The 15,404-nt window shown below is 46.3% G+C and overlaps 1 protein-coding gene across 1 annotated transcript; it reads right to left on the reverse strand.

The window, feature by feature from the left end:
- Positions 1-8,840: 8,840 nt before the first annotated feature.
- On the reverse strand, positions 8,841-11,364 carry SP8 (Sp8 transcription factor). The gene is made up of 2 exons (XM_065939915.1): positions 11,344-11,364; positions 8,841-10,334 (listed from the first exon to the last, which is right to left on the reverse strand). The coding sequence occupies exons 1-2, from the start codon at positions 11,362-11,364 to the stop codon at positions 8,841-8,843; spliced, it is 1,515 nt and encodes a 504-aa protein (XP_065795987.1).
- Between the last annotated feature and the right edge of the window lie 4,040 nt (positions 11,365-15,404).

Consider the following 15,404-nt stretch of genomic DNA (forward strand, 5'->3'; position numbering starts at 1 on the left):
AAAATGATTGTTTTTCATTAAACTGAGACTTCATATACTTGTAGTCAAATTCTGTTAAGAGTGTATATATGTGTATATATATATATATATACACATACATATATAACTTGATAATATTGATTCACTAAATCAATGTGAATAATTCTTAAACTCACCTCCACCTACTGGTTCCCCCTTCCTTACAAAGGTCATTGTTTGTTTAATTGAAAGGGGAAAGTACTTATGAAAAAAAAAAAAAGCCCCAAATAAGGGACAGGTATGTAAAAGAGAAACGAAATATTGATTGGTACAGAAGAATGAGCACAAAACTTCCTGAAATGATGGGAAACCTGATGATAGGGTACCTGAATAATTAGGGATATTAAATTGGGTGCAAAATTGGGCAGTACAATCTTTATTTGCAGTTGAAGTAGACAATCACCTGAACTCTGGGGGAGGTGGAGGGCATAACCTCTACTTTCTTTCTTTCTTCTGTTTCAGTGCTTAAAATGGAGTGGCTAAAAATCTTAAAACTAGAAGGATCAGTCCCCTTCAAAGATATAAAGATAACCCTAGGTAAATTATTGAGCTTTTTTCTAACATTCACAAGGAGTATAGAGTGAAATGAACATAATGTAAATCAATTCATTGTTTGGGCACTTTCAAATTAGTTGCCAAGAAAGGAGTGAAAACTTGATAAGCAGGCTCTAGTTTCCATGTGTTAAGAAACCTTAAAACTTGTGGGAGCACAATAAATTTAAAGGGAAGAAAAGTAAACAAGGAAAATGCTAAGCAGTGGAACACTGATGTGAACAGGGTATAAAGGATTTTCTTTAAAGAAAAAAAAAAACTATAAAGGGTTCCATTGTGCTTTTAAATTATAAATTTGGATTTCTTTAAGCTGAGTCTTATTTTAAAGTATCTGTCAGAATGTCCTGATCCATTTAAATATTCAAACTGTTGATGCTATTTCTTACCTATCTTGGGGAGAAATCAAATATAAATCAAAATCTTAAGGAAGCACACATTTTCAAATAGGTAAATGGCTTTTTTGAATGAAGCAACAATGTAGTATGCTTTTTATCCTCCTCCTCTGGCACAGAAAGTGCATTTCTGAATGCAAACCAGGTATGTTCAGACCACTGATTGCAGCAGTTCCCGGTCTTGAGCCTTTTTCTCAGGAAACAAGCAAAAAACGCACAAATTCAGTAAAATAAGTTACAAGAGATAGCATGCAAATCCCAGACGGCTTATCTGCCTTTTCCCAGGAAAAATGTGGCCTCAGCTTTCATGAATGTTTATTTTGTCCTGAGAGGAATGCATATTTAATCATCAAAGCAAAAATTTTTACACTCAAACATAAAATCCTTTAGTAGAGATTTTTAAAATATTTTTAAGCCACAAATAAAACTTAAATTTGAAAAGTGATGCCAAACTGTTTTGCAGGCGCAAGAAAGGTGAGAGCAGGGAAAAGATGAGATTATCCAGACGGCGATTTTGAAAGACACTTGTAGTTTACTTGTGAAGCTTCATTCAGCATTAAGGTACAGGGGAACCGCTGTCCCTGGTGACAGCGCAGTGGGGATTCCCACTCCAACAACCCATGAAATGTTACTGCATAATTATTCACCTTCTGAGGCCCATTAGAACTTATCAGCAGAGAAAGAAATTTAATTTAAACTCACCCCTCGGTGGTAAAGAATGACCGAGACAGGAGATCAAAGCCAGAAGCTCTGTCCTCCAGTGGTTTGCAACACCTAGGCACAATAGGGTGAGAGAACGCGACATTCCAGCACTTTCCGGCTTTCCGGACCCCGGCGAGAGGGGTGGAGGTGGGGGCGCCCACGCCGGCTGGTCTGAGGGAAGGCCTCCGGAGGTGGATGTGTCAAACACACCCTGGAATTCCAGGAGGCCAGACTGCTTCTACCCCGAGGCTTCAGGGGCTTTTCGAGAGAGGCCCAAACTGCAGACCAGTTAAGCCATTGCCCTCCCTTCCCCGCTACTGGGATTGCGGGTCAGTGGTGCCCGTGGATTCAGCCGCAAGCTGGACATGGTGGGAGCCCGAGCACACGCAGGCGTGCAGCTCCGCGAACTCCTGAATGCTGAAGACGCTCAGACTGCAGCACCTCACAGGGCACTTGAAACGCCTGTAGACGGTGCGGGCATAACCAAAACTAAGCTCCAGATTTAATCCCTGGCGTATCTAGAGAGTACGAAGTGGAACTCAGATCCAAACCTACCGAGAGGGGCCTCTGTTCCTCAGTCCGCCCCAGGGAGCAGCAGGTACAGTCTCAAAGTAAAGATGATCTTTAAAGGAAGTATGGTACTTTTTCTGAAGGACTGATCCGTCCCTCCCTTCAGATGTCACCAAAATACGGGGCCCGGAGAATATTGCTGGCACTCCTCAAATATCCAGCTGCCTGAAGCACGGAGGGGCAAGAAGGGAGAGGAAGAAGCCCAAAAGAGGTTGTTGGGTTTTAGGTATAACGCGGCAAAGACGAGTTGAGTCAGCTCAACAGGTACAGGGATTATGTATCTATATATACCTGTTGAGAAGATTCTCCTCTAGGTCGTCATTTAAATGGCTAAGCTGTTCTTTTGATTCCTGAAATCAGAAATCACAGTCAGTCGGTCCTGATTTTGCTTCCCTTATGCCAACAGTGTGAGAAAAGGTGCACAAGTTCCTTCGTTTGAGTCCGGCAAACCCTTAATAAAATGACAAGAATAAAACTTACTGCCGACGGAAGACCGCTGCAGTTTGTGGAACAGGGCCAGAAACGGGTAAGAGACCAGTGAGAGTGACCAGAGTACTGTAGGCAGGAAGAGAGCACAGTCGATGCTACACAGAGAGAACTCCGACAGGCTCAGAAGGACTCGGCCCGCCTCGCCGCGGCAGGCCCGGGGAGCGCCGGCAGGACTCAGCACTTGGCCTGCCATCCCGGGATAGGGTGGGACAGAGGCCCGAGGGTCCCGGCGCTGGATGGCCAAGGGCAGTGGGCGGATGCTGGTGATTTGGCGAGCAAAAGGAGGGAATGCACCTGTCCCAGGCCAGCCGGCTTGTCTTTTGAGCCGGGAGGTGAGCGCGGGTTCCCCGGCGACTCCCGCGGTGGGTTCGCGCGGGGCCAGAGCGGCGCTGGGAAGCGCGGGCCGGCTGGGCCGGCGGCGGCCGCGGCTGCAGAACGCGCACGGGGCACAGGGTGGCGCTCGCTGTCCGTGCAGCCGGAGGCGGCGGCCGCGGCGCCTTTGTGTGCGCGGGCGCCGCGCGCGGCGGCTCGGCTGGCAGCACAGGGGGAATGCGGGCGGGAACGGTGGTCCGGGAGAGACCCGACTGCCGCCCTACCCTTCGCTGCGGCTCTTGGGTGGACAACGCGGCTCGTCCCCTCAAACGTTCCCGGGGAGTCTCGGAGAGGCTTTTTTGAGAGCAGCTGGAAAGTCGAGAAGGGAAAGGAAAGAGGAAGTAGCGTTTAGAGGCTGGAAAACTCTCTTGGGCTCAACACATCGCCTTGAATTCACGGAAGCAGAAGGGCAACTTTGGGCAGCCCAAACTCAGCCTCGAGCCCCGCAAGAGAGGCAGCGGGCGTCTCCACCTTCCCTCCCGCGCGGCAAGAAATGGCTTGTCTGAGAAGTCAAGTTAGGGAGTGAGCTTAGAAGAAATTCCCCAAATGGACAGGAAACAACAACAGTGAAAAGCAGCAGTTTTGAGCGGGCGCTTCATTCCCGGTCCTCAGTCATCCTCCAGCTCCCCTCGCTGTCTCTGGGGCTCTAGAAGCCCCGACTGTCGTTAGGAATCGAAGCAAAATGTATAAGGCTGCTTGCTCATCGCCAGGAGACTCCGCAGGAAATTAAATTAAATTAACACGCGCCCAGGGACCAAAGAAAATAGATACCACCCCCAAGCCCCCTCCCCCCGCTAAGCAAATCAACACTTCAGCGTAGAGGGAATGCGGCGAACCTAAAGAGATGGCCACTGACGCGCATCCCCTTCAATCTTAGCGGCTGGAGCAAGGAATTATCGGCTTTCTTTTAATCCGGAAGCAGGGAATAAATAGGGAGAAAGCAAATTCTGAATCTTAAGTTTTAAACAACAGCAACAATTGTATATCGAGCAAAGTCTTCAAAAGATACCACCCAGAACGACAGTCCTAACTTAAAAATGAGTACACTTCATTCCCGTTGATCCTTTACTTAACACAATTTTTTTTCAAGACAGTGATAGAATTAATCTGCTTGGCTCCTTTTTAAAGAAAAGGGGGTGGGGGACAACACAGAAACCATATTTTTAAAAGAGAGAGGAGCTTGATCATACCTGAGTTTTTCTTAAGGGTGTAGGAAGAAATTATAATGCCTGTTGACAGAAGCAGTAAAAGTCAGCAGTAAATTAAAAACCCCAGTTTATTCAAAATATCTACGTCAAATTAACCCCTCTTTGAGGCTATTTGAAAAATTGAGCAAAATGTAGAATTTCTCTACCAGTTTAGGCAACCAGAGAATAATCAAATCTACACTCCCCCTCCCCCCAAAGTTTCTACCTTAATTCACCAGCCTAAAAGATCAACTGACCTTTGAGCTAATCCTCTAAAATAAAATATTTATTTAAAAAAAATTCCTCCACAGGCCCTCTGTAACATTCCATAATCTCAACAAAAGATCCGTGGGGAGATGAAAATGTAGATGGCAGGATTATCGATTTGTCCGCTCAGGAGTCCAGTCTCAAGATATGCTTGTCTTTAATTTTTAATTTCAGCATTCTGTCCCCAATGGGAGCCCCATTGAGAAGTTATACCAAGACTGGGGTAAGATGAGAGTGGAAGGAGGACAAACCCATCCAGGAACTTTTTCTAGTATCAGTTGATAAAGAAGAGTAACTCATCGCATTTGCTTAAATCGTTTAAGCTTAAACAAATTTTTTGCTGATAGTCCATCTCAACAAATCATAGTCATGTTCCTAAGCAAAAGACATCATCCAAAAAGAAGTTGAACCAGAACAGGAGAAAGCAGGGTAAGGAAGAAACACTCAAGTTTGGGGATGAAATGAGGCAGGTTAACAGAAAAGCTGAACTCAGCTGCAGCCCTATTCCAGTCTCCTGAGGGTAGACTGATACATGCTGGCCTGACCTGTGGGTCAACAACTAGTTTAACTCTACCTTAATCTGCAAGACTGGAAGCTTGTCCCTTGGTTTAAAGTGAGACCAAGCCTTTGGCTTTATTTGAGTGAGACTACAGGCACTGTTATGGGGTGCATTAGCATAGATAAAATGTACTTCATCTTCTATCCTCCAAAAAGATGTGCACCCCCGGAAGGAAACCCTGCCCACCCTGCAGAAATGAATTTGTTGGCTATAGCCAACAAAACAAAATAAACCAAAGCTAAAATGGGGAGAAACCAAAGGAAGAAAGTGAAAAGTTGGACATCCATACTACAGAAAAATCTGTCCCCGTTTACCCACCCCAGAATCTTCTTCCAGACAATATCTATCCTTATTATCAACCACTTTGTAAATCAAATGTGATCCTGGGTAAAATGCAACTGATATAATGAAGGTACCAAGCAGCTTTTCTCTTACCTGCCTCTACATTTAACTCCTTCAGAACCGTTTTCTCTGAATCCCTCAGCACTGCAACTTTCAATAAAAAAGAAACAACACTTAAAAATGTGTTCTGCATGTTAGTCCTGGGAAGAAAGTAACAGAAAGAGACTATTTTACTTTTTAAAACCATTATGTAGAGCTGTAGTATACCAAAGAATTAGAGCTTACTTGCTTGCCTAAGTCATAGGGGTTGGAGTTCTCAAACGTCAGCACAGACAACAGGATTAAGGCATGCTGTTACTTGGGCACAAACTACATTATTCTAAAATACTTTATCCCTGTCTTTTTCTTACGAATTTACAGTATTTATAACACTCTGTATTTTCACTTGTTTCTATGGCTAATAATGACTTTATATAAATTTCACTGAAAAACTGTCAGTTCAAGATGCACACCAAGACTGAATTTAGGGTGGGAAAATGCAAACGGAAAGAAAGAAGCTAAACTTAAAAGAATCTGAACACACTAACTTTTTATTCAGTTTGTTTCAAAATAATATTAATCTAATAGTGAAATACTTTGATATAACAGCAATCAACATTTAAAGTATTTTATGTTTCAAAGTATGGCTCAAGGAACACCCATTGCTTAAATGCACTTAGACATAACAAGACAGTATTTTTTTATTGGCATCATTGACACCTATGAACAATAGCCTAGTAGATAGATTAAGGTTTAACCTTCCTTTTCTTTGGTGGCTGTTTAGAGACTTTAAAAGAACAGATAACTCATTTCAACAGGAATCTACTACTGATATTTACCTCTACATAATCTTTAGCTAAGACATGGAATGCCAAAAACAAGCTTCTGTTAGCTTGACCTCCTCCACCCCCTAACAACAAAAATTATTCCCAAACCCATGTTTTTATTTTAGATGTACTGAACTTCTAGTGTAAGGCTTGGCCTTTTAAATACCAAATGCAACCAATGGCCAACAACCTGACTCCTTCTGGAGAATGAGAAGAAAGCAGAATGAAGAAATTTCTTTCAATTGTTTGGTGACTTTGTACAAATTTTAAGAGCTCAGTAAATCCTGATGCTTGGAGCTAAAATCTACTGGTAAATAATTACATTTCTTAGACACTACAGTCTTTATCTTGGTAAATAGAGAAACCACAGCTTCCCCAAATATTTCATTCCATCTAAGTAATAGCTTAAAAACAATTATTTAAATATTACCTCAAAACAGGGTTATATTTTGTTTAAATTAGACATTTAACTGAAGATAAAATGCAAATGTCCATAGTTTAAAAGGAAAAAAAAATACAAATTAACTGACCTAGTCTTTATCTGAGTTTATTAATACCATTTAAAATATTACAAATAAATCACTTACATTTCATGCATTTAAAATGCAAGTCTAAAATGTCCCAGAGAAAGGCTTTTCATTTCAATGTGAAATATCCAAATTATTTCAACATTACAATGAGCAATTAGTTTGCAGAATCTGCAAACATTCAAATGTAGTGTCAGGAGTGTTTATTATTAACAGTTAACAATATTACCTTCAGGAAATACACAAAGGCCAAAGTTAGTTGAGATTCACTTGGACATTTTATTTAACACATGGGTTTTTGGCAGACCCATTTATTATGAAATATAAGAGAACTCTCACTTTAACTATGCCTGAACTGCCAGCAAATGCAAGTAAGTACATGCTTCATTAAATTAAGTGTCATCCCACATTTATCAAATATTGTCTTAGTTACAGTTTGTTATCTATCTAAATTCATATTCGAGCAAAACAAGGCCCCGAAAGTGCGTTTGTGGCTCTGCACCTCCAGAAGTGAGTTCCAAAAATCTGCAGCTCATCAGAACTGCAAGAATAACTCTTAATATTTTCTTGTGACCAAAAAAAAAAAAAAAAATCAAGTTTACTTCAATATATTTTCAAATATTTACTGGAAGTAATGTACAAGAAAAATACTATACAAAATCGTCTCCTGGACAACTGCACCTCGCACCCATACACTGGTGGAGTTATAGTTAATTGATACCTAATCTAGAACGATTCTCCAGTTGTACAAACCATTAGGTTCAGATATATCTTACAATTTTTTTCTGTTTTTCCCTTTTGGCATTTAAACTACAGCCTCGGCCGAAATAAACAATAGCTTTTTAATTTGCTTATAAGTTTAAATCACACACAAAAAAGTTAAACCCTAAGAATCTTCAACGAATTGCAAGAATTTACAGAAATGGGTACTATATAAATTGACTGCTGGACTAGCAAAAAAATAAAATAAAAATAAAAAAGGAGATTATGCTCGGGAGTGGTGAAAACGAGGTAGAAAAGGACAAACACAGAGATAGTTAATCTGGTCTCACCGGAAAGGGGCATTTTTGCATAAGAAAAAGACACCTACCCTCACCCCCACCCCCAACCCCATAAGTTAAGTTAATGCGATCAAAATAACTTTGGGATCAATATTAGCACAATTTTGAGAGAAAGACTTGTTTACTGATAGAGGAAAACATAATCACAAGGGAAACCAAATAGAAGAATGCTGTTGTGTTTTCTTTAGATTTTTCGTTTAAAAAAGTTATAAAGATTAAAGAAGGCTGTTGCATCGATTCACCAAGACTGCCCTTAGCTGAAACTTGCATCGGTTCCACCCCAGGAAACAAAGAGAAAGAGTCAGGGCTGGCGTTGGAGAGCTGAACTAGGCAAACTCCGGGTCTCCGTGCCCCCAGATGGGCACCCGACGGCTCTGCGAAGGGCAGGCCGCGGCGCCCGGCTGCAGGGCAGGGCGCTCCGCAACTCAGACGCCCGAAAACGCCGTTCTGGTACTGGTACCTAGCCAGTCGGCGGCTGGCCTGCCCCGGAGGCCCTGGGTGGCGCTCAACCTTGCTCAGCCTAGTTGTGAACCGCGCGTGCGGAGGCCCGGGGTCCCAGGCACTGGATCGGTCCAGCCTTACCTCCAGCGGCCACTTCCCTCTAAAAGATGTGCCCGTCCCAGCTGGGGATGGTGAAGGGGGAACAGGGAGAGGACCAGAATCAAAGGCCTGGCGAGGCGCCGGCTGGGGCTGTTCTGGGCCCCAGCGGTGTTATCCGGTAGAGACAGCTAGGGCCCAGGAGAGCAACGCGTGTTACTCCCATGTCCACACTCCCTTTACAAAGTTGTCACAGAGAGAGTTAGAAGAGAGAAGGACCGAGACGGAAAGAGATAGTGAGCAGGGTGGAGAGAGACTGGAGCCAAAGCCAGGACCCACGAAGCCCAAACGGACCAAGGTGGGAGGAGGAAGGGGAGCGGGGCAGGGGCGCGGGGCACGTCACTCCAGGCCGTTGCGGTGCCCGGGCTCGGGGGGCGGCAGCAGCTCCGGGGAGTGGCAGGGCGGGCTGCCCGCGGCGCTGTGGTCGCTGTCGGTGTCGCTGCCCTTCTTGCCGCCGCTCCCCGAGCCCGCCGAGCCGCCGCCGCCGCCGCTGTGCGTCTTCACGTGCTTGCTCAGGTGGTCGCTGCGCATGAAGCGCTTGTTGCACACCGGGCAGGCGAAGCGCTTCTCGCCGGTGTGGGTCCGAAGGTGCCGCTGGAGCTCATCGGAGCGCGTGAAGCGCTTGCCGCAGAAGAGCCAGTTGCACACGAAGGGCCGCTCGCCCGTGTGCCAGCGCAGGTGCGCTTTGAGGTGGGACGTCTTGCCGTACACCTTGCCGCAGCCCGGGATGTGGCAGCTGTGCAGGCCCTTGCGCCGCAGGCTCGCCCCGGCCGGGCCCAGCCGCTCCGCCTCCTGGCAGTTGGGGCAGTCGCAGGTGGCGCGGCCGGAGTAGCGGCGGGCTGAAGAGCGCGGGGAGCCCCCCAGAGGCGCCGACGGCCCCGCGCTCAGCATGGAGCCCCCCGCGCCGGCCAGCGGCGACGGGGCCGAGTCCGGGTAGGAGCCGGGCAGCACCGGCTTGAAGCCGTCCATGAGGTGTTGCCCCGCGGGGCTGAGCAGGTGCGAAGAGGCGCCGCTGCTGAAGGCTGAGTGGCTCAGGCCTGAGTAATCCGAGTTGTAGCCTCCGAGCGGCGAGTGCAGCGAGGTTTGGAGCCCCCCGGCGGCGGGGTGCAGGGAGCCGGGCAGCGCCGCCGCGCCGTTCGGGTTCTGCACGTCGATCCAGCCCGCGCCCACGTCCCACCAGCTGGAGGCGCCGGCCGACCCCACTTCGCCGGCGGCGCCCAGGCCGGGATGCGAGGGCTTGAACCACGACTCGTAAGGGTGCGCCATGCCCACGCGCGGGTAGATGCCCTGCAGCCCGTCCACAGAGGTGTGCACCTTGGAGATGAACACGGGCTGGTGGGAGCCGTCCTGCGAGTGCCCCGAGGAGCCGCCGCCGCCACCCCCGCCGCCGCTGCCCCCCGACACGCCAGGGGCCTGGAACACCGAGTAGTCGTTTGCAAAGGGAGAGCTCGAGGCGGCGGCGGCCGCGGCGGCGGCGGCAGCGGCCGCGCTGCTGGAGGTTAGCGAGAAGGCGCTAGAGCCGGGTGAGCCGCCACAGCTGAAAGAGTCGGACACCAGAGCCGCGGCCGCCGCCGCCGCCGCCGCGGCCGCCGCGGCGGCCGAGGACGAGCCGCCGTTTCTGGAGGGCCCCGACACGCCGAAGCTTGAGAGACTGGAGCCCACTACGTTGCAGCTGCCGGAGGACGAGGACGAGGACCGTTTCCAGGGGTGGAAGCCTTTGCCGAAGGAAGAGGAGCTGTCCGAGAGGGAGGAGGGAGACGGGCTGGGGCTGCCGATCTTATTACAGGTAGCAGCGAGCATGGCCAAAGGAGTCGATCCCAACCTCGGTTCTTCCTGAGAGAAGGAGACGAGAAGGGGTGGGGGAGGGGAGGTGGGCAAAGGTCCGGTGGGGGAGGGAGGAAGGAAATGTGCATCAGTCCTCCGGTAGCCTCCAAAACGCCCCCAGTGCACCCCATTTCTCGCTGCGGCGCGGCGCCACCAACTCACCTGGCTCCCCCAACAGCCCCGGCGCCCGGCTGCTTCCTACTCTACGGGAGGGGACAAGTTTGGCTGCCGGCGTCTGATTCGGGAGTAAAGCGCCATGCTAAAGAAGAGTTTGACAAGTATTCTCACCTAAAACAACACTCTTATGCACACAAGGCCCCAGGCACTTCGAAACAAACAAGCAAGCAAAAAGTCCAGATTGGGGAGAAGGAAGATTCGTTTGCGGAGAAGCCTGGCGGAAAACCATTGGATTGCTTTTAAGAGCTACTCCTGAAATCCACAGAAGAGCTTTGAAAATCCTGTTGCGGTTCCCAGAAACCCGTCCTGGGTTGTTTCTCCCAGGCCAAAAGACGTCAAATTATAGGGTTCGATCGCTCTTCCTGATTTTCTTTTAAAAAGGGGGAAAAAAAGGTCTACAATACTAAAAAAGAGAAAATGAAAGAGAGAGAGAGAGAGACGGGTTCAACGTACCTGCAAGACAAGGCGGGCTGAGGAATTTTTTAAGGGGAAGAGGGAAAATTTGCAGTTTGCCCAGGAGGAAAAACTTGCTTTCTTTACCCCCGAAATCGTCTCATGTGAAACAGGCTGGACGCACGTCTCCGGGGCGGGGAGCGGCCGGGCGCTGCGAGGTGGCTTGTCTAAATGCCCTCCGAACCTTTTCCTGCGCTGAAAAAAGTGACTCTGCCCCCCCTCTCCCCCTCTTTCTTTTCTCTAAACTCACTTGTATTTAAAGGGGGGGAGGAAAAAAGCTCTCAATAGAGACTGATAGCCCGTGGCCTGGCCGGGGCGACTTTAACCCCCTCCGATCGGCAATAAAAGAAAACTAATTAAACCAGCAAGAGAAAATCCTGAGACTCACCCCTAGAAGTGAAGTTGCCATCACACAAAAGTGCCCTCCTCCTCTCAGAGGATCTTTTTTATATTGATAAATCAGAGGCAGTGTTTTTTTTAGAGGTGTGCAATACAATGATCAGTTCCGCCCATTCCACCACAATTGTAGCTCCCTCTCCGGCTTTGAAGTGCCGCGGAGGCGCGGCCAGCCAATCTGCGGCCTCGCCGGGCCGCGCCGCGCGCGCGCCGTGAGGTCATCGGCGCCGCCGCCGGCCGCCCTGGGGGGGGTTGCGGGGAACCGGAGCGGGAGCGGGAGGGGCGCGCGTGACTGCGTGTGTGTTACAAAGCGGTTGTGTGTGTGTGTGTGTGTGTGTGTGTGTCACTCTGCGAGTGCAGCAAAGCTGAGAAGAACGCAGTGCAGCCTGAGGGGGGCGACGCGGAGAGGCTGGGGAGTAGAGTCGGGCAGTGAAACCGCGACGGGGGAAGGGGAGGGACCGTGCAGAGAGGGAGCGGGGTTGTGAGTGACAGTTTAACTGTGTGTGTGACAAGGGGAACAGACCAGTAAATTGTTGAGGGGAAGGGTGAGCGTAGTGTAACTGAGTGATAAACCTGGGGAGGGCAGAGGGACAGTGCAGTCGAGTGTGTGTTGGGGGCGGGGGGAGTGTGCTAGGTGTTGTCTGAGTGTGGTTTGGAGAAGAGCAAGGGTGGAATGTGCGGGTCTGTGTGTGTGAAAAAGGAGGGAGAGTGGATGAGTGTGTGTTCGCTTCACAGGGGCGAGGCGAGGGCAGTCTGTCACACACGTGGGGAAGGGATCGTGTGTGCTCGTGTGTGTCTCTGCGACGAAACTGTGGTGGAGAATGGGACCGGTGCGGTGAAGTGTGTGTACGTAAAAGAGAGACATGGCGATCTGAAGAGTGAAACTGACTGCGAAGTTGAGTGAGGTTGAATAAATATTCACAAATGCTATCACTGTCGCCAGCTTCCTCGGGTTTTCTTGTAGCTCAAATCTTGACTGGTTTTTTTTTCCCCTTAATTTTTCGGATACTGTTACTACATTTTAAAACAAAATCATATTAATACCATCCTCTCCTGGCTTTCCAGCCGAAGGGTAGGAATTTAGGGAGGCTGAGGGGTATTTTTAGAGCGTTCGGGAGGGTGTGCGCCTGCGTCAAAGAGCTGTTACTTTGATGCGGTAGCTTTTTTTTTTTTTTTCTTCTGAGGTGGGATTCGGCTTTGGAAGTGCAAGTCTCACTGTGGGGGAGACCGTGTGTTTGTCCCGTGGCGATGAGTAAATTTCAATACAAAAGGATTAGATAGAAGAAGGGGGTAAGAGTATTGTTTTTTTTTTTTTTTTCTGAGGGGTGAGAAATGGAGCGTTTTCTAGAATTTAGGAGTTTTCGTAGGATATCCCACCGCCTTTTTCTGAAGAAAAAAAAATCGGGATTTTGATTGAAATCTGGGGGTTTTATTTATCTGAGAAGAGAAACAAGCTTTTAACCAATCTTGGACCACGTGTATGGAAAGCTTCTGTGTCTAGTGGGGTTTGAAGGGCCAGATATCTGTTAAGTGTATGCATGGCAACAGTTCAAATTTGGTGGATTTTAGAACTTGCTTGCTATTTGTGGTATTAGTTGCCTACAGAAATGTAATTACAATTTCACTGCCACCACAAGGAAACACCTTAAACTACAGAAAGCACCACATCAGTGTAACAAAAAGTCCACAGCCTTTGGAGCCCTGTTGAAGAGCCATATGTCTTTAAAAAGTAATTCACATATTTAAGCAGTTACAAATACTCCCAGAAATCTAATTTTAAGTCAGAAGTGATTAAAAAAAGATGTTACTAGCCGAGAGAGGTGTTTTGTTTTGACAGAGGAAACCTTTTCATTTTATTGTTTTGAACCTTCCTCAAGTACATTACAGCTTCTGGGGATGTCAAAAAAAAAAAAAAAAAAAAATCCTCCTGGGGTTTACTGAAGTCCAAAGTCAGGTTGTAGCATTGTGTAAGTTTCATTGAACAGAGTTGAGGCTGATGTTTGTGGTGTGAGAGTAAGTGTTTCTGACCCCTTTATAACAGTGTTGAGATATTGACTGTACATCATATCTATTGATTAAGGGGATAAGGTACATTCTCATACTTTGAAGTAAGTGTGAAGTAAATTAATGAACTGCTTTCTTTCTCTGAAGGCTGACGCTTACCATAAATGTCGTGTTTCTCCCTGCAAGCCACTCTGAATGATTTTAGCGTGTTGAGAAGGCGTGACAGGCCAGCCCAGAAGGAGGAAGGGGTGGGGGAAAGGAGGGAACTCCGTTTAACAAATAAAGAGAATTAACTTCATTGCTTTGGTCTCCTTCTATAATGATATTCATTTTAAAGACCTAATATACAGTTGTTCAAATTTGGGATTTAATTCTAATCAATAGCGTCACCCTCAAAGGTGGAGAAAGAAAGCTTGAGGGAAGACTCCCTTCTATGAATAGTTATTTATTTTATCTTTTTATCCTCCTATCTCTAGTAGGAAGTGAGGCAGGACTTTTGAAAAGTTAAAAGCTGATTCTGAGAGTAAACAAACATTAACCATTGTTTCCTCAAAAAATGCAGGAATTTGAAAAACACACATTGTGTGATTACAAATTTGAGTATCTACTTCTAAGATTGTATTTATATAAATTCACTTTAGAATCATGTAATTCTGCCTAGGACAATGGGTCACAATGTTTGTGTGGCTATAATGAGTATACTGGATTCTTCAGTTTGCATAAGGTTAACTTGCAGATTTTCAGAAAGGTTTGTATGTGCATCTTCATTATGAAAAAATATATTTATGTTTTCATATATATATGTATAGTCCATTTACTCCCACTTTAAAATTAGGTGTTTATTTTATACTAGTATTGTCAAAGTTTTTTTTTTTTCACCCTACCCCTCACCCCAAAAGAAGTGGTTAGTGTTTGTTCTAAGGCATAAGACAGAAGAATTAAAAAGGAAAGGCAAAGAGAATTATATAATTGACCAAAAATTGAAACAACAATAATCTTGAAACAGTGACCAGCAACCAACCAGACCAACAATGAAACTGGTCTTAATGGCAGCTCTTTCTCTACTTTGCAGAAGTGACTGTATTATTTTTGAATCCCCCCACAGGAGGGAACATCTGTAATCCATTGTAGATACAGTCTGCCCAGGGAAAGCATTTCACAGCACATCCAGTTCAGTTTACCTTTTGTGATATTGATGACTGCTCTTGAGTATTAAACTGCAATAATACGGAGGTTTAGAAGGGGAAGAGGAAGAAAGATAGGAAATGCAGGCTTTCTAACATCAATTAAAAGTTTCCCCCACCCCATAAGGAGTTTAAGTGCTGCCTGAGAGAGGAGTAGATGGATATTTTGCTGTTTCTTGCAAACCTGTGAGATCCACTTTCAATAAAGCTAAAATCTATTAGCATTCTGTATGCATCTGCAGCATAAATTTCATTTGAATTTCAAATTTAATAAACCAGGAGGTTTTTAATCATCCCTGGTTTTATTTGTTTGATATTAACATGCTTATTGACCGGGTCTGGTGACCAGTTTGATCATTACAGGACAGCAAAAAGTTAATTAAAACGACCACAGCCCCTTAATCATATCATCTGTCTCATCCATGTCGCTCTCTTTATTACCGGTGATGATGGATAGTCTCCCAGATTAATTTCTCTGTTTCTTCGATTTGGACAACAGCTTTTGGGACCTAATTTACATCCTGGGAACAACTTGCTCAAGTATATCTAACACCTTGCAGCTACAATATACATCAACATCTCTTTAGATAGAGTGGGAAAGGAGAGCTTTTTTGCTGGCTGGTTTGAAGACTAATCAATGCTGTGATTTGGAGCTCTCAGGTTTTCACAACCAAAGAAATAGAAGGTCCTAAAAGCAAATTAGAGGACTCGGTCCCTGATTTTCCTTTTCGTGGAGTGGGGAGTGAAATATGCCTCTGCTGTTTGGTTAAACAGATTAAAATGTGTAGATAGAAGGACAAGTAAATAAAGCCATTTGTAACCATTGAGTACGATTGGGGATTTATAGTCGAAAACATCAAAGTTA

The sequence above is a fragment of the Muntiacus reevesi genome, chromosome 6 (assembly GCF_963930625.1).
Source record: "Muntiacus reevesi chromosome 6, mMunRee1.1, whole genome shotgun sequence".
Lineage (NCBI taxonomy): Eukaryota > Metazoa > Chordata > Mammalia > Artiodactyla > Cervidae > Muntiacus > Muntiacus reevesi.

Bases quoted from the DNA above. Each gene is read 5' to 3' on its own strand.
- SP8 (XM_065939915.1), bottom strand. From the start codon at position 11,364: ATGGCAACTTCACTTCTAGGG. The intron at 10,335-11,343 runs GTGAGTCTCAGG...TCCTTCTCTCAG, and splicing joins TGGCAACTTCACTTCTAGGG to GAAGAACCGAGGTTGGGATC.